This window comes from Meleagris gallopavo, chromosome 5, assembly GCF_905368555.1.
Source record: "Meleagris gallopavo chromosome 5, MGAL_WU_HG_1.1, whole genome shotgun sequence".
NCBI lineage: Eukaryota > Metazoa > Chordata > Aves > Galliformes > Phasianidae > Meleagris > Meleagris gallopavo.
In genome coordinates this window covers 54,617,148-54,644,589 of record NC_139408.1, presented here as the reverse complement: position 1 = coordinate 54,644,589, position 27,442 = coordinate 54,617,148, and the positions used below count along the sequence as shown (strand labels likewise).

General features: G+C 47.5%; 1 protein-coding gene across 1 annotated transcript in view; it reads left to right on the top strand.

Annotated features, from left to right (window-relative positions):
• The window catches only part of DAAM1 (dishevelled associated activator of morphogenesis 1), an 82,781-nt gene that overhangs the window by 27,671 nt on the left and 27,668 nt on the right, over positions 1-27,442 (top strand). Inside the window, 3 exon segments of the mRNA XM_085225833.1 lie at positions 4,194-4,417; positions 17,570-17,659; positions 26,698-26,769. Coding sequence (XP_085081959.1) covers positions 4,235-4,417; positions 17,570-17,659; positions 26,698-26,769 — 345 coding nt within the window. The 5' untranslated portion in view covers positions 4,194-4,234.

The following is a 27,442-nucleotide window of genomic DNA, read 5'->3' as shown; positions in this document are numbered from 1 at the left end:
CAGTACTGGTGACAGAGACCAGTGGGACATCACCCAGATTGCAGCCCCCATCAGAAATGCAGAAAGAGATTGACAAGAAAATAGCTTTCCTAGCTTTTCTGACTCTTTCATTTCCCCCATGCTGGAAATAGGTTACAACTTACTGCTTCTTCCAAGAGGACCTTCTGTGTGCTAGACAAAGGTGTAGCCACAGGTACTCTTCTGTCTGCCATTAGTGCCTGTAATAGGGACAGTGACTTTTTTCCCTTGTCTGGTTGCTCGAGTGGTTCATTATTGTAGCTCAGAGAAGACAAATTCCCTTTATCTCGTCCAGCTTGCCAAGGGCAAATGTCTCGGAATTAATTAGCTCCTATCTGTATCATTCCCAATCCTCATCTGACTTCCCTTGGGGGACAAAACCAGACATGGATATGTGACGGAGCGAGCAGGCAGAAGAAATGCATTGGGTGGTTCCCGTGGAAGGCAGGAGCTTGCAGGAAGCCAGCTTCAGCTGTGGCATACAAACACTGCTGTCAGCCCTGGGAGATCACGAGCACAGCTGCTCTTTAAATCCTATATACTGCATTGCTGGGAAAGGGTCTAGTTGAGATGACTCTGAATGTGCCCAGGTGAGAGATGGAGAGAGTCATCCGTGAGAGTGGTGGCCATCATTTCTCCTATTTTGCCATGTTACTGTAGTAGAAGTCCTTTGGAGCTCTCGATGAGCCAAGGCGATTGCCATCACTTGTCGATTTGCAATGGAGATAAGGCTTACCTTTTGTAAACCTACAGGAGGGCCCACCTGACACAAGTCAGCAGAGAAGACCGTGGCCAGATGTGGTGTGTGAGAGCCAGGTTGCACGACAGGTCTCCATGCTACATTCTCTGCTCCTGGCTCGTCCCAGCTGAGCTCATCCCATGCACAATTCTACCCCTTTTTCTGTGAAATCAAAGCAGTTTTGGAAATGACTCAGCCCCATCAGTCCTGGCTTGGGATTAAGGGCTTTGGCGATAAGTTCCCTAAATGACCCTTCCCAGCCTATCTTCCTTGGCTCAGTATATACAGTGGCAATTAAATTTAATTTATTCTGGCCTGCTCAATAGTGAAGGCCAGAAGGCACCATTAGATCACAATCTGACTTGAATTTATTGATGTAATTAGTGCTCCAATGTGTAGATGGGAGGTGGAAGCGGGACTTTTAATGAGTGACACTGCATGAAACCAGCGGTCCCTTTTATTTTCCTTAGTCCAAGCCTCTGGATTGCAATAGTTGTGGTTTTTTTTTTTTCTTTTTTTTTCTTCATGAATAAGTGATTTCTGTAGAATTTACAGGGAAAAGAGGAGGCTGTGTATCTGGTCTGCATTCCGACAAGGGCAGTCTGTGTTGTCTGCAGCACTCCCCATGACCTGCCAGGAAGCAGTGTTTTGATTTTTATCCATCACGTTAATGAATATTCATCAGTGTTTTCAAGGTTTAATGCTATTTGCCTGGTAGCTAACATATTCTTTCTCTAACCATTTTTAGCCTTTGTTGCTAATAACCCACAGCCCACTCAGCCTGCATTATAAGGTGTTTCTTTTTCTAATTGTTTATAAATGAAAATTAGTAACCTCAATAGCTCCTGAGCTGGAAGAAACTCAAAAATACCTTGTCTTGGTTACTACATGACTGCCTGCTTTAAAGCCCAAAATAAAATCCTGCCTTCCTTCAGGAGGAAGCTTTTCACTCAAAGGGTGGTGAGGCACTGGAACAGGTTGCCCAAGGAGGCTGTGGATGCCCCATCCCTGGAGGCATTCAAGGCCAGGCTGGATGTGGCTCTGGGCAGCCTGGGCTGCTGGTTGGTGACCCTGCACATAGCAGGGGGTTGGAACTGGGTGAGCATTGTGGTCCTTTGCAACCCAGGCCATTCTAAGACTCTGTGATTTTGGTCTGTTCAGATTTCTCTTAAGACACCAACAGGAGCAAGAGTCTCTGAAGAGCAGGTGTTGTTCTAATAAAAGCTTTCTCTCCATTTTTGCAAGCCCAAATCAGAGCTTGTATGTAGCAATGTAGCAGCAGGTTTCAAGGACAAAGTTGATGCAGTGTTGAAAAGGGGCTGGCAAACACCCTGTGGAAGTGGAGAGCAGCTTGGTTTGCTCCAGTAGCATGGTTGCTTGTCCACGAAGCATGCTGGCTATGGGAGCAGGATCTTGCCCCGATTCAGGAGGAAGACCAAGTGGCCAAACTTTGCACATCTGAGCGGATGTGGATTGGAACCAAGCTTCCATGCAAGGCATGAACTGTTGTGCCTTGGAATTGGGAAGTCACCCCAAGTGGAATTGGGGTATCACTACAACCTCCCCTGCCTTCATTCCTCAATGTTACATGGTCCTGCAAAACCAAGCCTGCAATGCATTGCTTGTTTTCTCTGTGTTGGAAGAATGGGTCTGTGTGTTGTTTTTTTGTTTCCTTCCCCATTAACCTTAGGAAAGAAGCTGTCCTCTGGGTCCCAAACCCTCCTAAAGCGCAATGAGTGCCAGCAGGCTGCTAATGGATTTGCTCTGGTGCAGGCTGTCTGGGAGCTGAGTTGAGAGATTCGTGGCAGCTGAAATTCCTCCTATGGCTGCATTTTTCCAAATCCAAGATGCTGAATGTGAAATGAGTTTTGGGCTCTGTGAGAGGAGCATCATCCAGATTGGGCATAGAGCAGTTGCACAGTTTGGGATTATTTTGTATGAAGACTGAGTAACTGTTTCCCATGGCTCTTGGTGTGGCAGATGTTTACACTGCGTGCTGAAAGTATACAGTTGAAAAGAATTTCAAGGCTCAGATCCTCAGTTAAAGCTATCTGAGTAAGCCTAAGTTTTCTGCAAGGTCCTTGTTTTGGGAAAGCAGTGTTTGCTGCTCAGGGCAAGCAAGTGGTGGTGCAGGGTCCCACTGCAGGTCTGCCACCAACCCACCTCCACCACTGGCTCTCTGTGGTGTCCAGCAGCTGGTTTTTTTGGGCATACAAACATGGTGAGATGGCAATGGCTGGCTCCAGAGAAATTGGACTTCTGTCCAATTGTTGACCTTTTCTCCAAGTCTCTTCTTAACTTTGTTGGTAAATCCAAGTCCTCAATATTTCAACCTTCTGCATTAATGTTGGTAGTGCGTGGCTACTTGCCCTCTTTCTAAACATCTCAGTGTCGTGTTTTGCAGAGGTGAGACAAGTGGGCGTACAATTAGTGTGCATTTAGAATTCAAATGTGTAAGCTTTATAAAAAATCTGTCTGCCTTTTCTCATTGGGGTGCTCCTTTGCTATCCTCACTCCTCTTAGCAAGCTCTCCCCTTGTGTTGCTGACTCTTATCCTTGACAGTCACGCTTTTTGTGCAGTGTTTGGCTGGTCCTTGCCATAATCTGTTGGGCCAAGCACCGAGTGGCATTTCTGTCATGCTGGTTGCTGCATGTTTACCCTCCTGCCACAAATGTCAGTCCTGATGTGAGCTTGAGAAATCAACAGAACTGAACAGACTGACAACGTGAGTAATGCCCCACGTAAGCACTGCGTAGGAAAGTCTGAGTTACCAGCACCGTGTGATTTTTATCAGCTGAATTCACGTCTTGTAAATATTTACTGGAATTCCAAGTAGGGTTTATCTAATTAAAACCAAGTAAAACTTTCCGTGAAAAAGAGCCTCCCAACTGGTGGCTGAAGTTGAATGTTTAGGAGTGCTTTTAAGAGTGCAGTGGGGTTATATAGGATATTTCTGTTCTCTGCAGCTCAGGGCTCCTTGATCTGTATGAGGTCTTGATGTACTGGGGACGCAGTGTGCATCCAGCTGCTTCTGGTCACAGCATCCCGGCTATACCATACGCTGTCACCGGGCTGGGCTGGCTTCTGGGCCCACAGGAGCAGCACGGCGTGGGGATGTCAGCAGGATTTGCACTGGGATTTGCAGTGATTGCAGGGGGCAGGACCTGCTCCACTGCAGAGCTGTGAGTCTGGGGTCACCTCCTGTTCTGATGGCATCCGCACAAGGCAAGTAAAGGCGTCTTTTGAATTAGCACGGTCCTCAAGGTTGCCCGGACCATAAATGTCAAATCTGAGCAGAAATATTTGGCACGTAAACAGTCTCCCTTCTTCCCCTCCTTGCCGAGCGCGTGGGTGGCTCTGATTCCTCCTCTCTGCAGGACGGGAGTGCAGTTCTGCGGGGCGGCTGCCAGAGCCTTCTCTCTCCTCTCTCCCCAGGATCTAGCGCCCAGCAGGGAGGGACGCGGAGCGTTTTGGCCATGGCCCCGAGGAAGAGGAGCGGTCGGGGGATCTCCTTCATCTTCTGCTGCTTTCGCAGCAGCGACCATCCCGAGATCACGTACCGGCTGCGCAATGACAGCAGCTTCGCCCTGCAGACCATGGAGCCCGCGCTGCCCATGCCACCAGTGGAGGAGCTGGATGTCATGTTCACTGAGCTGGTGGTAAGTAGAGCGCTTTTTATATTTTCTTTTCCCTTCCCACCCCCTCCCTCCTTCTAGTCTGTCCAAGGAGGACATGCTTGGGTTTGTGTCTTCAGGCAGGCTTTGATGCGAAGGGGTGCATCAGGGGCTGCTCTTGCAAGTGGTTTAGTGCTGAACCTCGAGCTCTGCTCCTCCATGCAGTACTGCCAGTTGGGGGTGGTTTCCCTTTCTTGTTGGAAAGTATTGATTTCTGAGGGCAGGTAGCAGCAGGGGTCATATATTGCTTTGCACACCCCTGGAGTGTGGGGCGGTATAGTGATGTTGGAGCTGAAAAAGCAGCTCATCCCCTGTAGTTGCAAAGCAGTTTTCCTTGCTGCGCACTCTGCTTTGCAGGATTCCTTGGTAACAGTCTAAATTGATGTTCAGAGTCAAGATGCTGTTTCTTTGTCCCTCAGTACTCAAAACTCTGAAAAAGATGAAAAAGAAGAATAAAAAATGTCAGCAAAAAGAAGCTTTGATTTCCTTGCATTTCTCTATGGCTTGTTGGATGGACGAGAAATGCTCCAATTTGAGTTGGTTCAGCACTGAAATGGAATTTCTTTGTGGTGTTTTGTTGTATAGCAGGAGCAGAAAGGTCATGCTGTGATGCTGCCTGGTCACACCTCATGATAAGCGTGTCCCATCAGTCACTGGCAGCATGGGTTTGGTGATCCAGGCCACTCCAGAGCAGGTTTATCCCTGAGGACTTTCTCCATGAGCAATAGGACAGAATGGGCTGGGATGCACAGTATGCCATAATGGGGACAGGACTTCCCTGCAGCCACAGCACATTCTGCATTTGATTTTCAAAGCATCTCCCCCCAGATTTGGGTGGATGCTTCCAGCACAGGATGCACTGTGGAGATTGCTGCACGTGCAGCAAGGCAGGAGCTGCTGGGGACCAGCCGGACCCAGGCATGCTCTGGTGTTTCCCTTACTCCGTGCTGCCAAGGTTTTGCTTTTTTCCCCAGCTGCTGCTGAAAGAAAGCTGGGAGGCAGCTGCTGCACCAGGAGTGGGGTCGGTGGAAGCTGTGCTGGCTCCCTTGAGGCCTGGAGCCATTTGGGGAGGGCAGGCAGCATGCCCCTGCTGTGCTCCTATGCAAGCAGCTGCAGTCCCTTGGTTTGTCCGCAGAAATGTGATTTACCTGAGCTGGAAAGGAAAGGAGAGCTGATCTGATCTCCACGGGTGCATGAGGGCACATTCCCCCAAAAGGCATTTTGAGGAGTGAAGATGCAGCCTCCCCTCTCCACCCCAGTTACAGCTAGCTCCTTCTTATTCTCCATAACCTGTTGGTGCTGGGTATTAAATTTCAGCATTAGCTAAATGGTTTGGAAACTATCCCACTGTTTCTGTATAAACCCACTGTGTAACATTTGGAAGAGAGACAGAGAAAGCGCTCAGAGGCTCTGGGCTGAGCTTTACGCTTGTCGAGCTCCATGTTGCTGCTCAGCACCGTGGCCCCAACTCTGCCGGGTCACACTTGAGTGTCTGCCACAGGGCAGCATGTGCCCACACTGTGGGACCAGGGCTGCCTCCAAAGGGCTCAGTGTACTTGGTCATTGGGTTGAGAGAAGTCAGAGGGGCTGGAGGGAACCTGGAGGCTTTGCCAGTTCAGGTTGGTGCTCTGCCAACTCTTCTCTTGTGGCTTCATAGCAGCTTTTCTGCACCATTGTTCCCTTCGGCCCAGGCTTGGAGTGGCGCACAGGGAGGATTTTGGTCCTGGATTTGGCCACCCATTGGGACAGTTCTCCCACAAAGATAAATAATGCATAAGGTCCCTACTCTGCAGACCCTGAGTTGCTGTGAGCATCAAAGGGCAACACCTCTTTCTTTTTGGAGCAATCCTGCCAAAAATCTTTAGGACTCTGGGTGTTCTTAATGTGCCTGCTCATCTGAGTCTAGTAACAACTTCTGGAGAGAAACTGTGATTGGGCCAGTGGCAGAACACAAGGGCTTATACTGCTGAGAGGTTTAAGCCAGCTGTTGTATCTCCAAGGTTAACTTGTTTTGTTTTCCTGCCATGTGTTGTACAGCTTGCCCTGTACGTAGACACTTTGGATTTTGACTGCTTTTCAACTTCTGCAGAATAGCCTTGTTTTCATGTTATGGCTGTGCAGGTGCTTTTCCAGCAGGGAATGTGCCCCATTTGCAGCCTGGGCTGTGGGTACGATGCATCCCATCCCAGCCAGCAACAGGAGCAGGCAGTGGCTTGCCTTTGCTCCGAGCACATGGAAATGCTGTTGCTGCGGTCAGTGAATGATTACTGCTTCCTCCCAGAGCAACTTTTCCCCTTTCCCTTCCTTCCCCCTCCCCAGAGTTGAATGGGCTTTCGTGGGGGTATTGTTGGGATGTCGCTCAAGCGGGCACCGGCCCCATTTGAAAGGCTTTCCTTTGTCCTGTGTCCTGCTGGGGCTCTGGCCAGGCTCAGCCACCCAGGGAGGAGCAGGTGCTGGTATGAATTCACTGACAAAAGCAGAGTATTCCAGCAAAATTTAGCATTTTGCAGCTCTTTTTGCTGGGATGAGACTTGGTGGTTTTGTGCGGTTCTTTCATTGCCACCACTGCATCCCACCAAGATTCGGCAGAGCTTGCAGAGTTCTCACAGCAGTGAGGTACCTCCGGCGGCACCCGCTGGGTTTAGGCCATTTCTACCCCTTCAGCAGCCTCTGGTCCTCCGTCAGGATGTTCAGCGTGCCATGGCATGTGGTGGCATGCTTGCGTCCTCAGAGTGACGCTAACACCAGCCCTGGGAGGCAGTGCTGGGGCTGCCTGTCCCTTGTGCCCATGATGGGGGACGTCCGCGTCCTGATGAGCTGCCTTCGAACACAGGGAACAAAGCTGAGCCATCTGCCACAGCTTCTTTCAAGAGGCTCCTGTGTATCTAGGCTAACAATACAGCGTTTCTTCAAAGGCTAAAATCTTGCTTGCACGCTCAGAGAAAGCACTTGCAAAGCTCTGCATAATGGTGCCATATGGTGAATCTCGCCATAACAATCTTGTCTATTTTCTGCCAGCAACTAGACTTTCCACCAGATGGGTAAATGACTGATGTCCTTTATATCTGCTTAACACTCCTTGTCACTCTGAGGCTTTTAATGAAGCGCTGTGTGTGGTGATGTGCTTCAGCCCTGTGAGATATGCACTTCATGACTGGGTGGAGGGCCGAACAGCTCAGGCAGGGAAGTCAGCACGAGTGTGGGCAATCCCCAGCAGGTCCCAGGACCCCTGGAGTTTGTTTGGAGGGGATTGAGGGGGTGGGAAGAGCAGGGCACCTTTCTACATGCGCTTTAAATTACTCTTGTTGGACAAAGCAGCTGGTTTGTAAGCAGTTTCGATGCTGAGTTACACATTGCTGTGTCTCATCTCCCTGCCCCATAGCCTAGTAAGGGCAGGTTGCGGTGGTGTCATCATCCTGGCAGTGCTCTGGTGGCTCCTCAGGCCAGAGTTTTGCTTGCCTCTGGAACACCTGGCTCCACCTCTTGCGGGTCTTATGCCTCTCTCCCACCTGGCATCTGTGTGGGTGGAGGAAAGGGCTCATGGAAGATGCTGCTTTGGCCATCCTTGGAGACTTGTCCTCCCAAACACCAGGGCTATTAGAAAATTCTAGTATTTTGTTCCCAGCCTTTTCACTTTTTACTCATTGTTAACAATGCAAAATAAATTTGTGCAGCCTCCATCTAGCCCTGCATCCCATCCATGATGCGCAGCAGCCCTGTCTTCAGACATGGCCTATAAAACCAGAGCACATATCCTTCTCCAGGTCCCTCCTCCCCACTTCCAGCAGCCAGCAGGTTTCAGAGTCTGGTGAATATGACATCAGGAGTGGCTGTGCAGTGATCCCAGCCCCTGGGACACATCAGGTTGTTGATGCTGTAGGGTATTTGTCACTGCCATCACAGGGATCTCTGGAGGGTTGATATGCTGTGATGCACATAGAGGTGTGGAGGTCTGCTACATTGCTCTCTGCCATTTTGTGAAGTGTTGGAAACTTGGGAGACTGAGGAACAAAGCAAAAGTTGCTTAGTATACAATATTTCTTACAGCATTTGCATTCTGCTGTACTCATGGCAACTGATGTATTTTATCAGAGGTGACAGAGCTGCTCTTTGGGTGCAACAGCATCCCTGGGCACGGAGATTAACCCTGCATTGCCTTTGAAATGCTTCAAGATGAGGGATTTGTCTGTGGCTGATGATGTTTTATGCTTGGCTGAGATGATCTGTGTGTGGTTTTATTGCTTCTTTCAGAGGAACACATGTATGTTCTCTTTGTATTGAACCTGGACTCTGGCACAACTTGAGAAATTCTGCCTGTATGAGCCTATAAATACATCTTGAGTAGAATTAGCGTGGAAGTAAAATGCTTTCACAAGAGTGGTACTCTTCCTCCTCTGTAGTGTAGGGCTACAAAGATGAATAGGGGCCTGGAGCATCTCCTTTCTGAGGAAAGGCTGAGAGACCTGGGGCTCTTCTCCTGGAGGAGAGGAGACTGAGAGAGGATCTCATTGCTGTTTATAAATATCTAAAGGGTGGAAGTCAAATGGATGGGGCTAGGCTCTTTTCTGTGGTTCCCAGCAAGAGGACAAGGGCACAAATTGGAAGATAGAAAGTTCCACGTGAAGATGAGAAACAACTTTACTGTGTTAGTGACAGAGCACTGGAATAGGTTACCTAGAGAGGTTGTGGAGTCCCCTTCTCCCGCGATGTTCAAAGCCCACGTGAACCTTTCCTGTGCAACCTACTGTAGGGAGCTGCATGAGCAGGAGTTGGACTGGATGATCCCCAGAGGTCTCCTCCAGACCCTGTATTCTGTGAATTCATCACCAGGTTTTACTCAGGAACTTCAGTAATGTGCTTTCCCCCAGTTTCTAATCCGGTAAGGAGAATGCATGAGGTTTTTGGCCTTGCAAAACAACATGGCTTTTAAGGAACAGCTGAGGGATCAACTGCAAAGCAGGGCATTGCATTTCATGGTCGCAGGTCAGCTGTCCTTTTCTGCTGCCTTTTGGCTCTGCTAGGAACTTCAGGATCTTGAGAACTGCTCCGCAGTGCTGAAGCCATCTTCCATCTTCCAGTGCCGTGGCAGAGCAGGCTGGGCCGCGGGGCCTCCTCAGGACACCTGCTGGCTCTTGGTGCCTTGTGGCATGATGCCTTTGGGCACAGTGCCTTCAGGCTGTGTTTTGACAGGTTAGCATCTGCTACAGGCATTGCACACCTCCTCAGTGAGGAAATAAGGATTTTCTGCCCACACATGCCTTATACACTTGAACAAAGTAATCCACCAAGGAGTGCTGTATCCTGACTGAAGCATCCGTGAAACTGCAGAGTCTGTTACAGCTACAAACCACTACGGGGGCTCACCTGGCTCTGAAGGGCTCGCTGTTCCCAAGCAGTAACATTAAGAAGGAGCTGTGTTACAGCACAACACAAACCCGTAGCATGAATAAGAAAAGCCCTTTGTCTCCGTGAGAAGTACAGCTGAAGTGGAAAAAATTATATGGTCTACCTGCTAAGTGCTTTCCTCTTTGCACTTCATAAAAGAGGAGGCCACATCACTGGGAGATGCCCGTGTAGCTCATTTGGTAATGCTTTGGTGATGTTTACTGGAGCATTCTGGGTTTCAGCTTGCACCAGCTCACCTTGGGAGTCACTACAGAGGTACTGGCCTAGTTGGTCAGGCATCTGCTCCAGCCCTGTTTTGCTCCCCCCTGCTCACACTGTGGTGTTGCAAGAGCCAAAGGCAGGATTGAGCTGTGTGGATTTTACTTTGTTGCCAACCTTAGTAGGAAGCAGTAGGAAAGCTGTCTGTGCTGCTGCAGTATCTGCTGAAAGCAGGATCTCTTCCTTCCCTGGTGCACAGCCACAGCCAAGATCAGATTGTGCCTTTGAGGCTTCCCAACATGTGAAACAATACCTATATTTGAGGGGTTTGGCTTCCCTAAAAACACGTAAAACCAAACCCCTCAAATATAGGTACTGTTTCACATGTTTCCTTGGAAGCAGAGCTTTGCAGGGGAGGCAAATAGCAAATCAGCAGTACAGAGTGGTGTGACAACATTTCTTTCCTATGAAGCATCCCAGGCTTGGCTTGGAGCTTAACTTACAAAAGGTATTGGTTAAGCAAGAGAAAAATGAGTAGGTTTGTTGTTAGATTGTGTTTTAAAGCTCATCCACATACCTGCAGAGAAGCTCAGAGGGACAGTGGTGGGAGGGGCATCCCAAATAACATGGGGGCCACCAGCTCCCCCCCGCCCCCCTGAGATCCAGGGGCAGCCACTGGGCAGGACAGGTGTCTGAGCCGGACTGCTGATGAGATCCACCTTGTGCAAATGTACATATATGTGTGTATTCGTTCATTTATTTTTATGTGATCTCTAAGACACGGATATGCAAGGAGCCTATTTCCACCTTACAGTGCCTGTCAGCATCTGGCTGTGGCTGAGTCCTGCTTTCCTCAGCTACACCCTTCAGGCCCTGCGTGCATAGCGGTAAATCTTGGTGAGCTTTCAAGACTGAGGTAGTATGAGACTCCCTTATGATCCCTTTTTGATGCCCTTCCTCAGGCTGGGGGAGTCCTGGAGTGGTTCAGCCCCAGATAAACCATGCATGGTGCTCTGAGAACCCTGATCAAGCTGCATATGTCTCTGCTTATTGCAGTGGAGTTGGACTAAATGGCCTTTTTAGGTCCCTTCCAACTCTAAGAGTTCTATGATTCTATGATAAGTGAGCATCTGTTTTGGGCATGGGATGGTTGACCCATTGGCTTGTCTTCCAACTTTAGCAGTCTGACAGATTTCATCAGCAGAAGGGGTATCTAAAAAGTGATTGAAAAGGGAGTTGCTTCTTTGCATCCAGAAATAGGCAGGAAATGCACATCTGAAACCTCTTTGTTATTTATTTACCAACACCATTATTTATTATGCTATGAGCTGCACCAGCTGAAAGGCAGTTATGTTCAGCTGAGGTTAACTTAAATTTCATCCATTTTAGCTATCTCAGTAACAGATAATGGGCCGATACATTGTATTTTGTTGCTTTCAGTGTTTAGGTTCAATTGTGTGGAAAAAGCTCTCTGGCCATCCACCTGCAGGGCTTTAGATCTGGGTAAAACTGCTTAGATCAATGCAGTCCTTGCTTTAGGGTGCTGTGCACAATAATTCAGGCTGCAGAAGAGTTTAATTAAAATGGGAGAAAGGTTTTCCAGATGATGTTGGTGAAAAGGTCATGGAAGGCTGAGCTCAGTAAATTAAAAATATGCATATATGTGTTTTCACATGGCTACAAAATGATGGAGTAACCTACATTGATACTTCTTTTTTAAAATGCATCAGTGTTGGAATGTGAACACCTTTAAAATCTGAACTTATAGGTGATTGAAGTAGTTAATTAGATGAAATAACAATAAAGCAGTCTGCCTCAGTTAGGTGTCTGAACTGATGGAACACAAAGCGGCTGCAGTAGTTTATCAAACACTAAGTGAGATATTGATGGCCATAATAATCTTTCCTGCAGGAAAGGAGAGGAATATATATTTTGTTTATGTCTGTCCAATGTGTTCAGGTCAGTAACTGAAAGCTGCAAAGCAGGATGGATTGGGGTCTCTTCTTTCTAATTTAGGACTTCAAATTAAATGTGGGAGGAGGCCTTGTTGCTGCTCATTGCCTTGCTGTAGGCAATTTCCTTTCTTCAAAGCATTCATTAAATGATAAAGGCAAAATGAATATGAATCTTCTATCCCTTATGCTTATTCATTAATAAACATAAACAGTTGGTTTTTGGTCATGGTTCATATTTCAGGGTGCCAGTTGTCGTGAATAAATTGATAAATATGATAACACTGGCTGGGGTCAGTCTGTCTGGGGGCTTGTTTGAGTCCTCAGAGCACTGCGGCTGGAAAAATGTGTGCTAGAGAGGAGGTATTTTTATTACTTGTACTAAAATCGAAAGGCCTCCATGTTTAAAATAGAAAACTAAGCTAAATCTGCCTACACTGAGAGTTGGAATCGCTTAAATAAGCATTAGAAAGACGGAGGAGTGGCACAGCAGGATGCATTATCTTCAGACTGTGTTTGAAGGTGATGATTTGTTTGCATACAGCTGTAGTGGCCACTGATTAATACATCTGTTTCTTGAAGAAGACAACTGAAATTTTGCTGTGTGCCATTATAAATCATGGCCAGGAGCAACAGTGAGTGCAGCAGCCTCCCAGCAAGGCAGCACGTTAGTTTGGAGGAAGAAGATTAGATGAGGTACTGGAGGAAAAATGCTGATTGCTGTTTCCCTTGACACTGCAACATTCTTGGATAAATCACACTGGTGAACTTGGAGAAGAATGCCTGGAAGAGAGTGAAAAAGCGATATGACCCCTGAGAAAGGAAGCCGACGCAGACTTCAACAGGCAATTTTTTTTTTTTTTTTATTTCCCATGCTGTACCAGTTGGCACCACAAGTTCCACTTGTTTCTTTTTTCTCTTGGTTTTTGTTGTTATTGTTATTTTTTAGACAATCTTGGATCTTTCTGTATATATTTGAGGATAGGGATCTTGGCTGTGTGCTGCAGTCCCACTGGTGTCCTTGCAGCCTTACACAGAAGCTTCAAAACTCTGTGAGCCCGTCCATCAGGAGTTCATTCACTTGTTTGTTATGCTGTTCTTTTATTGGTCTAGGATGTCTTTCTATATCATAGAATCCTAGAATGGCCTGGGTTGAAAAAGAGCACAATGCTCATCCAGTTTCAACCCCCCTGCTATGTGCAGGGTCGCCAACCAGCAGCCCAGGCTGCCCAGAGCCACATCTAGCGAGGCCTTGAAGCCTCCAGGGATGGGGCATCCACAGCCTCCTTGGGCAACTTGGGTTCCAGTGCCTCACCACCCTTTCAGTGAAAAACTTCCTCCTATATATGCATATATATGTATGCAGGCACACTTGTATATATCAACCCCAAACAAACCTCTTCATGAATTTTTATTTCAACTCTGACTCCAAATAGCCTCCTCTCTCCCCATCTCCTCCACTTGTTGCAGTTGCACAATTAATCAGCCTGAAAGGTACATTAGAATGTTGATAAATTTTTCATCATGTTTCCTACCACCTCTGAAAATATTCCGGGGGTGGCAAACCCTCTCTGGTTATTTAATTATCTGTTTTTTAATCTCTCCTCCCTACTTTTTGTGGAGTTTTTTTTTTGGATGGGAGGTTTATGAGCTGTAAAGGAAAACCCAGTGGTGGTTACATGGTACTCTGCTGACGTAGCAGATGGTGCACACGGCATTGTGTCCCATCTCTGCCACCCCATGGAATAGGGAATAGCAAAAGGGAGGAATGCAGGTGCTTCAGTCTCCAGCTCTGCAATTTCACGCCTGGGCTGTCCTGCCTAACCTTAGCATTCAAACCACTCTTTATATATATCCCCTGTGCTTCAATGTGACCTAAAGTCATTCTGCCCCGCTGCCCCCCTCCCTCTGCTGACCTTGTGTCGTTGAGCTGGCAGCCCTAGCCACCTCCTCACTTCCTGCCACTTCCCCAGTGAAAGCCAATGGCTCTCAGCCCTTGGAAGATGCTCGTTCAAATTTCCAGCATGGCACAAGTGTCTGCAGCAGTTTGGGGTTGCACTTTAATGCCCTGTCTGCTTGGAGAGTTAGCTGCTTATTTCAGCAGCAGTGCCTTCCTTTGCTCGAATCTGGGTTTGCGTTTAAGCCATGCTCAGAGCCTGCACTGGCTGCAAACCAGAGAGGCTGTGAAGTTCACACCTTATAGATAGTCAAAAGCCATGTGGACATGGTACTGAGCAACAGCTCAGTGTCCATGCTTGAGCAGGGCATTGGAACAGATGGACCCAGATCTCCCTTCCATAGGCACCATAGACAGCTTGAAACCTCACGGCTTCTCCTGTCCCTGCACCTCTCAGCAGAACTCCTTTTTGATATTTGCTCCCCAGCCCTGATACTTCCATCTACAGGTGCATCCTTACTGCCTGGGTTCCCCATACTGTCCAATTGCTGGCTTGGCAATGTCAGGACCGTGGGCACCTTTCCCCTTAGCACCACTGTGCAACCTGCCAGGGACAAGTGGAGGGAGGGATGAAAACTCCAGTTTGGTCCGTATGTAGCTAAGGTAGCTTTAGGAGAACAGTGTGGAACTACTTTTGCTATACACTCATGTTGTGCGCAGAGAGGTTTGCTTGATGCGAGGGGGAACCTTGAGCCATCAGCAAGGCAAGCAGTATGGTCGTATTTTACATCCTAGAAATAGCATAAACTCAGTCACATCTCCCCTATGAGGTTTTTTTGTTTTGTTTTAAAGTCATATTCAAATGCAGATTTAATGTGGAAACATGTTTCCTGATCTAAAGGTGAAGAGTTTAACTGTACGGGATAAATATTTAAAAGCAGCATATCTCTTTCCAGTAAAAACACTCTGGGCAGAGACTTCCTTTTGGTAGCAAAATGAGGCTGTTATTTTACGTGCCTTTGACCTGATTCCAAATGAATCTTTAAAATAGCAAAGTTGGCAGCTCTGGCTGTGGGAGACAGCCAGGTGCAAAGGGGCCGAGCTGGTAGAGGCAAAGAGGTGAAAGTGGTGGGTGGGGATGAGCACTAACCTGGGGCTGTCTTCTTCAACCATTGCCAACATCACGTGCTAGAGTTGCAGTGTATGGCTTGCAAATGGCCTATATAATTAATTGCCGGTTAGAATCATCTAATTATTGAGTTCATGATTATTAATTGAAGGTGTGGATGGGTTTGAGGTTGTGCCCAACTACTCTGTCATAACTCAGCAGTGCAGTTGCAGATGATTTTCTCAGCCCAGACTTGGTACGGTTGCCTGTGAACAACTGGAAGATGGTTGGGTTTTGTCTCCTCTGTTGATCATCTGGAGTCGAAAGGATGGTTTCTGAGCAGCCTGTTGGGGCCAAGGAGTCCTGAGAAACTCATCTGTGAGCACTGTGATGCTTCAGACCCTGCAAGGCTGAGGGCAGGAGTAGGGATTCCCAGCATATCCTAACAGCAGAGATCTCATTCTTCATGGTTAAGTCGTTGTTACAGCTCAGAATAACAGTTATTAGTCACTGTGTGATTATGAGGGGTTTTGTATTCACTGCTTGCCACTTATTATTTATTTAAACACTTCTCCCAAGCATCCTTCAAGACATCATTAGGTAGGTGTTTCTGAGGGATGCAGGGCTGTGATAACTTGTTAGATTACTGTTAGAGCTTGGGCACAATGGAATGTACTGTGTGAGGCTCAGCAGTATTTCTGCACCTTATTTGGATGTGTTTGCATATTGTCATATCCCAGCACCTTAAATGTTCTTCTGCTTTATTCCTTCTTACTACTGCTGAAGCTTTAGCTCAGTTTATATTTTCTCTTGGTTAATAAATCTTCATGTTTGCACAAGTCTTATTTTTAGGGTTTGGGTATTTGAAACGTTTCAATGAATATTTTTTCTGAGCCTCTCAGCACAGCTGTGCCTGGGGTTCAGGTGGCAGGGAGGCGTTGTGTCGCACTCAGGTGACCCTCACCACAGAGTGGATATCCATCACAGAACCCTCATCTTCTCTCACCCACCCCAACATCCTTCTCCAAAGAATTGTGTTTGAACAGGATGAATTGCTGCTAGGTGTTTCCCTTGTAAGGGCATTTTGCAAGTCTCCTTCCACAGCTCCCCATGCATCAGCTGGGCTCAGTGGGGGGATGCCCACTTGAGCATTGGTTTGAAGGGTCAGTTGATGTGGAAGAAAGAGTCAAGGCAGAGGCAAAGCTTCTCCATATATATATATATATAACCAATAAAGCTCCATCATGCCTTTCCTTTTGAGAAGCAGTTTATTGGGAAGTGAAATCTTTACCTGCAGTGGATGTATAGGTGAAACTGCAGCTGCCTCTCCTCTCGGAGATGCTCAGGATGTGGCATGCCATGCTGTTTGGATTACAAGATAGCTGAAGGCTCCCTTCCTCGAGTACTGGATGCAACATAAGCTTTAATTAAATCAGCTAGATTTCTTCATGTGGGCTTGCTCATGTAGGGACCACTTCTACCCATAGGCTCCTTGTTCAGCCTTCACCCAGTGGGGCTTTTACCTTTGGTTGGGGTACCCGTGTCTACCAGCGTGGAGAAAATAATTAGTTTGTAAGTGTTATTATTCAGGCAGGAACAATTTAAGAGTCTTTGTGCGGCTTTGTTTTTTTTTTTTCCAATTGCTTTTTAGTTGCTGGAATTAAGTGTGTAATTTTAATGGGGATCCTCTTAGTTAAATCCACAGATTGGGTGGGATGAGTTGGCTGCAGGCCACAGTACGCCTCTCCTGTGACCTTGTGCAGCATCCCCAGTGTTCCCACCACCGTGCCAGCACCCCTCCAGCAAAAGGCTTGTCATCGATGGGGGTGGCTTTCAGAGACATCCACAGCTGTAGGATCAATGTTGGCTTTAGAAATGAGCCTCGCAGCTCTGCCAGAATGCTTTATTTAGTTCATTCTCTGATAAAAGCTCTGACCTACATCTAGCAGCAGGAAGCGACGAGGCTTTGATAGTACTTGGGCATCCCAGCGGAGGGCACACTGCTAACTGAGGCCTCAAAGTCAAAAATGGATGTATCCTTTAAAATAAAACCACATAAACTAAGATGATCTCAGTCAGGAAATGGCTTGATCTCCAGGAGGCAGTATGTAGTACATATGCACTTTTGATGGAGAGGGTGTATCTCTTTTTCAAGTGTAGTTATTAGGAAAAAGTGCTTTTTAAAATTATTAGCAAACATACCAACAGTCAAAAAACCTGTCAACTCAAGACCCTTGGAGCTTCAGCTCTCTGTGTGAAGATGTAACTGCTGGGCTCTTGGTGTATTGATGTCCTTCCGAGCTGCTGCTGCCTTAGAAGCAATATAGGTGATGTTTGGAAGGGGCCAGGCAGAGTTTTACAGCTGCTTCCTCCCAGAAGCCGGCTGCCACCCAGGAGTCATGGAGAGGTCAGCAATCACAGGATGATAATTAGTGAATTGACCTGGCAAATCAATAGGTGCAGGACACGGGGCGATGTGCTGGGACTGCCACTGGTCTGCATCGCTCGCCTGGGGGGTTGTGTCTGTGTGATCACTGTGCTGTGTACTCACATGGCTTGTTTTTTCCCCTTGTCAGGATGAACTTGACCTCACCGACAAGCACAGAGAAGCTATGTTTGCCCTGCCGGCGGAGAAGAAATGGCAGATCTACTGCAGCAAGAAAAAAGTAAGAGACATGTCTGCGTTCTACTACAGCTGACCATTTCCCTTCCCTGTACCTGGGAGGGGGGCATGTGAAGGAGAAGCAACAACTTTGTGTGCTCTTTGTGCAAAGTAGTATTTGGGGCATCACAGAAACCCGTCTGTTCTCTGAGGTGGTCCTGGGAAAGTTAGGTGGCCGGCAAGGACCTCAGACCCACATCTTCAAAATGCAGAACCCTTTCTGCTGAGCCCTCTTGGATATGAGCTGGGTCTGTGCAAGGCACTTGGTTTCCTTGCAATTTCTCCAAGTCCCAAAGCTGGGGACAGACTGACCACTGCAAGCCTTGTGGTCACTCAAGGTCTGGACTTCCTGTACTCCAATAGTATTTTTTCCCCTCTATAACAAAGATTTTTGCTCCTGTATTTTTGCAAACCAGTTCATGCCCTGGGAGTTGCAGAGCCCCCCAGCTGACTGCGTTGAGATTCACTTCTTTCCGTGTATTGCCTAAAGTAGAGATCCTGCAGGAGTTACTGCACTGGGGAGAAATGGGGCAAAAAGTCCTTCCAGTATTTAGAAGGGCTCATAATTAGGAGGGAGACCAACTTTTGACATAGACTGATAGTGACAGGACAAGTGGAAATGGTTTTAAACTAAAAGAGGAGAGATTTAGATTAGATGTTAGGGGGAAGTTTTTCATTTACAGGGAGGTGAGGCCCTTACACTGCTGCTCAGAGCTGTGGGTGCCCCATCCCTGGCCAGGTTGGAAGGAGCCCTGGGCCTCATCTGGTGCCTGATTTAGAAGTTGCAAACCCTGCCTACAGCAGGGGGTTGGAGCTAGATGTTCTTTAAGATCCTTTCCAACTCAGGCCATTCTATGATTCTATGAAAAATATTAAATTTCAGAAACTGATTGAAGCATGGTAAGAACAAGGTGATTCCAGGAGCTCAGTTTTGCAGCATCATCTCTCAGTGGGGAGCAAATGCCCATCATTCTCAAATTTGCTACCACATCCCATAACGTTTCCACTTTGCTGCAGAAGTTGGCTCTGAAATGCTCATAGAGGCCTGGCTGTGCTCAGATGGTACTTGTCACTGCTAATGCATGTTTTCTTCAGCTCTAGCAATGGCACCAGATTTTCTAGCCTCATTTCAGGCCAAGAGACAGCTTACCTTGCTCATGTAGGATTAAGTTTTAAGCCTCTCATAAATACCCCTAAAATTCATGTATTATTGTTATACAGAGGCCTGGCATACCCGAGATTTAAATTGGAGGGGAGATGATGTTAACAAATTACAGGTGCTTCCTAATCAACAAGGAAATGAGCAGAAGATACTCACTTGTTACTGCCTCTGGGATAAAGCTAGCCATAGTCCAGTGTGTCTGGATAATCAGAGACATTAGGAACTTAAATCAAACAGCTCCATGTAATTATTATTGTGTGTGAAGATTACGTGGTATCTAATCTCCTGGGTAGGGTTTAGATGGGACTGATGTTCCCCCATTCCAGCACTCACACAGGCACTGTGATGTTTTTTGAAAATGGTGCTGGAGAAAGTCACTGCTCCTTGGTGGGTGTGAAGGAAAGAGCTGCAGAGGTGCCCTGTGCCATCCTCCAGAGCGCTGCCCTGCTCAAGAAACCATCTGGGCAACCTGCAGGGCTTATGCAGGAGGTGTGCTGGTGGCTGGTTTGCAAGAAAGACAAGTGCTTTTGTCCTGCTTTTTAATTAAAAATGAGCAAAACCATATCAGCAGAGCCTTCAGCAGGTGGGAAGCGTGAAGAGCCAGGAATCAGGTGTGCTGGAAAACATTTCCATGTGCATGGCATGCTCTAGGCAGTTCTGCTTCCCTGTGATGAACATGGCTTGAGGACAACATGAAGAAACATTTGTGGCTCTCACAGCACCTTACAGAACTCATACTTGTGTACATCTTTGTTTTTATCTGGCTATATCTTCAGGGTAGCTCGTAATATCTGGCACTGAGGGTTGGACTTCTCCAACTGAGAGTAATTATTGGGATTAGGCAGCACTGCTGGTGCTGGATATGAGGCTGGGGTCCTACCTAGCTGCCTCAGCCACAGCCCCAGTGGCTGTGATTTGGGAAATTCAGGACACACTGAAATATTTTGTCTTGTCAATGGTTAATAGCAAGTCATTGCTTGAAATACATGAGAACTTGTAACACCTGATGGGTCCTTGGGGGAGTTGGCAAAGGCTGACATCAGTCATAGGCAGCTGAGTGACTTGCCAAGGGTCCAAAACTTTCCCAAGAGCAGTTTTTAAGAGACCATAAAGGTTCCAACCCCCCTGCCATGCGCAGGGTTGCCAATCACTAAGTCAGACACTAGATCAGATAATAGATCAGGCTGCCCAGAACCCCATCCAACCTGGCCCTGAACATCTCCAGGGATGGGGCACCCCCAGCTTTTTAGGCAGCAGTGCCAGGGCCTCACTGCCCTCTGATGCTCTGAGGGCAGAGAGAGAAAAAGCAGCTTGTGATCGAGGCTGGCCAGACTGGAGGCAGCCACTCAGGCAGGAGCTGAAGTCTGCATTAAATCCACACTCAAATCAGGAGGGAGGATTTAAAGAGTACTGGACCCCCTTTGAAGTTGTCAATTCTTTCTTCAGCCGAGATAAAGCAAGGAAATGTGAAAGTGGAGGTGCATTAACAGCAGGATAAGGTCTCATTTTAGAAGTGGTATTTCTGGATGATGACTCGTTTCATACCTCATCTCAAAGCATTTTATTCCCTGCTGGTCCTGCTCTCCAGGAGAGGATATTGCTCGGAAGCACAGGGAGGAAGCCGGAGGGTTTCCAGGTTTAACGTTTCTTTGGCTGTGGGTTTGAGGCAGTGAAAACAAAGAGGGACTCGGGATGGCCTTTCTCAAGCAGAGGACAGGCTCCAAAGGGAGCTAATAAATAACATTTTGCTCTTACTCTGCAGCACCTCTTCCTTGCAGGAGGTTGACTCCTGCCAGCCCCAGCCGTCGTGCTGCTGGAGCAAGTCACTGGGTCATCTTTAAGATCCTCAGAATGAATGTAGATTCGGGGGTATTCAGGCAGAAGTGCACCATAAAAAGGTGCATGGAAAGGATTGGTAGCTAAAATCAGTCTGAAAATATGTGGGTTCTGGCTCTGGCCCCTTCTTTCATTTAGACCTATCTCTCTACAGCATCTGTAGAACCCGAGCAGAGGTTGTGCAGGGATGACAAATGACCTGTGAAGATGACAAACGATGCTGCATGCTTTAAACCTGTGCTGAAAAGCTGTTAGCGTGGTGATGCTGGGCGCATAGCTCTTCAGTACGAAGCTGTCCTCGGGCAAGCAAGAGTTACCTTTACATCTAACATTTCCTCAGCTGTCAGACGTAACATCACAGTCCCTTTGCGTTAGGAAAAGGCAACAATGGTGTGTTTGCAGGGAGAACAGGGAAAAAACATGATAAATAGGGAAGTGAGTGATGACTCTCCAATGATATTGTTTTTCCCAACCAGATGGCCTCTTTCCTGTCTGACTGTGCCTTCCAGCCTCCAGAGAGCTCTGCTTTCCAGCTTTCTGCTCCACGTGCATCTTTGTCCTGGAGCTTGACCATGGGACTTGTGTTGATGTAAATTTCCTCCATTTAAAACCATTTCCCCCCCCCCCTTTTTTTTTTTTTTTTTTTTTTTTTTTTTCCCTGCAGTAGCTTAGAGCAAAATCTGGCAGAAGAAGAGGAAAAAATAGCCCGGCACTTTGCCTGCTAAGCCACCTGGGTTGAATGAGGAGTGCTGCAGCCGGGAGATACCTGCAGTTGTGGCTGCAGCAGGTTGAACACCATCTCGGGTGTAATTCTTCTCACTGACACTCCTCCCCTTCCCTCTCCCACAGCCGGAGAACACGGCTGTGTATACATGGCTGGGGGTATTTCTCAATAGGAAATGTTTATGGTTTTTATCTTTCAAGGTAATTCCCTTTTTAGTTCCAATCACAACACACTTTTGTTAAAGCGAGGATTTTCTCTGTCTCCAGCCAAAAAATGCATCTGTTAGCAATCTTTTTGGATTTTAAACTGAAGCTTTTTAAACAATGAACCATCTGACTATGAAAGGCATCTGGTCATGGTATATTTGCTTATTGTTAGCATAATTTTTAAACCCTGGGAAAAGCATACAAGGGCCTGTGTGCATTTGTAGAAAGGAGAGTGTAGGAAGTATTAAAGAAGAACTGCATAGCCTGTGGTTTAATGGGATGGTTCAGATCTGAGATAGCAACTTTGGGAGATTCATATTAAATAACAGCCCTTCTCAGCAGCTGTGAGGCTGGCAGGGTCACTCTGCGAGCATTTGGCAGAGCATAGGGAAATGACATTGTTTGCATTATTCATTTTTTTGGTGTATGGATGCCACTGCTTGTGCACACCTGGCAAGGGTTCATCCACGTTGGCCGAGGTGTGCTGGCTTGAAACTGCAAACCTGGCAGCTTAAATCTACTTGTGCTACTGCCTGCTTCTTTTTCTACCTTGCAAACAGCACCCAGGTTGATCATCCTGGACTGTTCCTCTCTTGGCCTTGGAGATGCCAAAACTGGGTGGGCTGCTGGCAGTACTGAGCTTTACCTTGCTCTTCTTTGGAGCTTGCATAAAAACAAAGCATTTGCTTCCATTTTTGCAACTGGAACAAAGTTTTTAGAAGGAAGATTCAGCCCTGGTGAGTCTGGCAGCTGTATTCCCACACAAATCTCCAGGTCAAACAGGGGCTACCTGCTTATCCCGGACACTTGACGATCTGGCTCCTGCCTCTTTTAGGTTTCTTAACCTTCCTTGTGGCTGTCCTGCAGGGAAGTCCTCCTGGGACAAGCCAGCTCAGCAGCTTGTCCCAAGAGGGGGTGTCTACCATAGTTTCTAGTGGTCAGATCTCTGGGGTTGGCGTGGAGCTGGCTGTCAGTCCTCACTTTTGTGCTTCTTAAGGAGTCAGCAAGCGAAGGAAATGCATTTGGAGGTTTTCCCCAAAGCCTTGGGCTTGCCTGATGTGTTCTTGCCTAACAAGCTGGTAGTGATGGTTTGTAACGCAGAAGAGTGTTGGGCAGGCTGCAGAACTGGGCTTTGGGGATTTTTGCTTCTCCTAAGGCCATTGGACTCATTGGTGGCTGTTCTTAGAATGCCATGCACTGAGCTGCCCTGATGAGTATTCAGACCCATACATGTGGAAAGGAGGAAGGAAAACCACACTGTGTGCAACCACTGTGTCCCCAGCTGCTTTGCTCCTTCCCCACTGACTTCTTACCTGCTCACAGCACCTTCCCTTCCCTGGCCAAGCTTCCGAATGAGAGAGGAAGTGGAAGGTTTTGGTGACTAGAGGAAGAAATTGAGAAATGCTTCTGTCCCTGGATGTGGTGGACCATCCTGGAGAGCTGAATTTGTTACATCCCACATGCCTCCAAAAACCTGCCTGGGTGAATTCACCTCATCAAACCTTGGTGCCTGGAAAGCTTCCTCCCTCATCCTGCCTCCGAGCAAAGCCATGTGAGTCACTTCCCTCCAGGCTCCTCACTTTGTCAGGAGGCTCCTTTATTGCCACCAAATGCACTGAAGGACACTTATTGGTGTGCTGTAGACCATTAGCCACAATAATTACCATTGCTCAGCATCCTGCAGTGAGCTAAAGGAAGCTCCTGCCCTGATCTTTGGCTGCTTTATTGTGCTTTCCCCTTTTGCATGGGAGGCTGCCTTCCGACGAGCCTGCCCGGCTGCTCATGTGAATTAATGAGGTTCTGCCACACTTAATTGAGAGCACTCTTTAAATTGGGGGTTTCAGGGAGGAAATGCAAGAGCCCGAGGGAGCCGAAGCAAAAGGAAATATTTATAATGCAGCAAGTTAATTATAAATGAGCAATTTAGCCAATTTTGTTGTTCAGCCTCCTTCCCACCCCCTGGAGACCTTGGTGTTTTGTGCTTCACAGCTCCCTTTCAGTCCTAAGGCAGCAGCAGGTCTGTGTTCACACTGGGGCAGCAGTCATCTCATGGTTCCATGCTGTGCTGTGGTGGGATCCCACCCCCTTCCCAAAGCTTGGTGTTGCTGCTGGAAGGGGCTGGTGTACTGCTGATGGAACCTTCAGTGATTCCTGCAGGAGGGAACAGGAACTGATCCCATTGTGAACAGCATTCAAGGCACATGTGTGCACTCTGGCTGCACCATCCTCTGGGACCAAGTGAGCGTGCCAACCTCTAAAGGGAGGAAGAAAGCTGGCACAATGGAAATCTTTACCCACAGACTTTGCAGGGCTGGTGCTGAGCCTTCCTGCAGCAGGACTGCTCAGAGGGATGGGCTGACAGATGTGCACAGGCTTGCAGCATCCCTGTCCCCCTTCCCTCTTTTTAATTGCCTTGGGCACACATACATGCTCTCCCCCATGTCTGCTGCATGCACATGTGCACCAGCAGGTGCTGGGGGCTCACCCTCTGCATCTTGTAGCAGCTGTGTCGAAGCTGGCAGGGTTTTGTGGTCCCAGCCTGGTGCCTGTGTTCCAATGCAATGTCTCAAGGCAGGTTTGGATCAGTGAACTGGGTTATGTTGGCACCCATTAGCAGATCCAGGTGAAGTGAGAAGCCAAAAGGAGCCTTGGTTTGCTCCTTGCTCCTGCACTATGCAGCTAGGCTGAGTGCATGGGGGAGTGGGGTCCTACAGCAGCCCAGGGGAACACTGCATTGGGATGGCAGAGGCAAGTTGCCCTTTGGCTGCAGGCAGAGCACAAGGGATGCTCTGTGGGTTTCCCCAGCTGTGTGGGAGAAATCACAGTATGACTTTTTGTCTTTCTGTTAGACATAAATTACACCCATCTCTCAGCACCTAAGTGCTTTCTCCATGATCCTGAGCAGCTGTAGGGTAACTGTGACTTCCCTATAGCCTGGCATGCTAATTATGGGACTGCTGCGGGCACTGCTCTGCCAAATCTCACGGTGGGAAGCCCTGATCATAGGCAGCTGCAGGTAGCTGAAAATTGATGCACTGAGGGCATTCCTCCTGCCTGGAGATAGCTGGGAGGTGGGAATGGTCCCTGCCCCACAGCCATCACTTTAAACAGCCAGTTGGGATGATAATCCCAAATGTGGCCAAAAATGTAGCAAGATTAGCAGCCAGATGGGTTGTTTAGGGACAGTTGTTTCAGCTGGTCTGTTTGACAAGGGACAGCAAGAGGTCTCAGGTCTCACCTCTGCCCCTCCATCCTCTTCTTTTCTACTCAGGGCAACTTTTCCAAGCAGAGGAAGCAGAGAGAAGCCCATGCCTTCCATTTTCCCTGCTTGTGGAAAGACCAGAGCATATCTATCTCTCCCCTTCAGAATCAGTGTTTCTCTCTCAACCAGCAGATGAGCATTTTTCATGTTGGCAGCAGTATTTGGACAAGATGGGAATGATTTTCTCCTCTGCTGGATTTGGGCACCACACTGGTCCCCACAGTGGCTGGGGATGTGATGGCAGGTGACATGACCTGTGGGATTTTATGGGGATTTTGGGACACCTGTAGCTGGCAAAAACTTTTTGGCAAAGCACAGGTCTTAATGGTTCTCCCACCAACACAGGCAGGCACTGGGACCTCCTGCAGGCTTATTAGGCTTGGCAGTGGGTAGGACAGATTTTTTAGTTGTTTTTCTAACATCTTTGGAAAAAAAATTCTGCTGATTCCCATTTGGATTAAAAAAAAAAAAAAGTTGAGAGAAGGTGAATCAAGTGTTTCATTCAAAACTTGGGTTCTTGGCAGGAGAAGGAAGGGCAAGCAGCCCAAACTAATAAAGCAGAGGGCACGGAGGCGTAAATACAGTCTTCTTGTTCAGAAAAGTCTTTTCATTTGCTTTAAACTTGACCAGATCTGTGGATAAGCAGTTTCTCTCACCTTTGGCATGCTGGGGGAAATGCCTGAAGGGCTGCCACCTGCTCACTCTTGAACTTCTCCTGTCCCCATCCCATAGCCACGCACCACAAAGGCTCACTAATTCTCTATTTTGTCCTCTTGGCAAGCTGTACCTTGAGAAATTTGGATGCACAAACATTTATGCCTCTTGAACCAAAGTAAATATTTTGGACTCTGTTAACTTGCAGAAATCAACTGGACTATCAGTAGTTGTCTGCACGCACAGATGTGGGAGTACGAGAGTGCCTTGTCCAGTTCCTTCCCTAGCAAGGAATTGCAGTGTGGGTTAACCCTCATAAATACCTCAAGCTCCATCTTAAATTTAGGGCTGGATTGTTTCTTCTGGTCCAACCGGAAGGAGATGCATTTTTTGTATCCTTTTTCTTCTTTTGGTAGAAATGTAGGGGAAATAGAGTGGAGAAAAGAGTTGGTCTTGAGCTGTTCCTTCAGAACATCTATACATGCGGTGTTATTTATCTGAGCATGGCTCAGTAGTCTGTTGGTGATGTCCTACAGGAACATGGCAGACCTTGAAAACCTCTGCTGGGTCTCACCAGGTGCAGAGCATTGTAACTGGGATGACCAAATAGGGCTCTGCATCAATCATTGCCATAGGTCATGGGCTCAGGGGGACATCCTTTGACAGGGGACATTGCCATGTGCTTGTTCCCTCCTAATAACTAATGAATCCCCAGGGGAGCTGTCTGTTTTGTGCCAAGAGATTCTCCTATTGGTATGTCACAGCCTTCCTCCAGGTGTGAAATCTTGTTCTTGTCACATTTATGTAGCCTTCGTAGCTTGTAAAAACTCCTTTTTTTTCCTTAAAGCACATTCACTGAGGCTGTACAGCCAAAACTTCAAGGGCACGGTAGAGTTAGTACAAGAGAAATCTGAGTGTAAGATTCCAGACTGATGCAGCATCACTGGGGCAGAGCTTAGTCACAGATAGATGGCATAAAGAAAATTGTATATAAAAAAGTGTGTATTCAATAGATCAGGTAATGTTCTGGAACTATCAGCAGTGAGTTCAGAACACAGAAAATTGAGCCTGTATTGATATCAAGTAATGTGAGAGCACGATGGAACGTCATAGATGGTTGGCTCTAAAGGGCAGGAGACATTAATGCCATTTTTTTCTGATCAACTCTCTTTGTCTTGCTTTTCCCCACTCTCTGCAGGACCAAGAAGAAAATAAAGGGGCCACTAGCTGGCCTGAGTTTTACATCGATCAGCTGAACTCAATGGCTGCTGTAAGTATTTCTGCAGTGCTACAGCACTGATGGCAGTGATTTAAGCCAGGAGAAATGCAGGAAGAGGTTTCATTGTTCATTGGATGCTGCTCTGGAGTACAAAGTTCTCCAAGGCACAGGGGTCTTTCATCTAGCTCCAAGCCAGAAGGCTGCAAAACTGAGGGTAAACAGGGATTTTCAGGCTGGTTTTTAAGGAAGCTGTCTGATCATTCAGTGGCAGAGAGGCACCAAGTTGCTGCTGCAAGGAAAGTGAGATCTCTGCTACCATTCTGTTCCTTGCTGAACTGGTGGTGGTTGTGCTGGGTAAAAATGAAATAGCACTGTGGGAAATACAGTTCCTGTAAGGCAAGGCTGCACTGGGAGACCTGGGAGATGCCCTGTTGACCCCAAATGTGAATACAAGATCCTGTCCCATTTGGGCTGCAGGACATCCCTGCAGCCCCCCCACCTACACAGGTGCACATGAGATGCGCAATTACCAGCTAAAAGACCCCACCTCTCTCACCCCCATCACAGTTTAGCACCTTTTCCCTGTGGAGTCTCTGTTAGCATTGCCTTAGCCTCCTGTATCCTCCCCATAAGTGTCTCTGCTTTCAGAGTTGGTTTCAGGTCCTAGCTCCATCTCCTGCACTGTGGTTTGGCACACTGGAGTGGCTCGTGGCCCTTCTGCTTG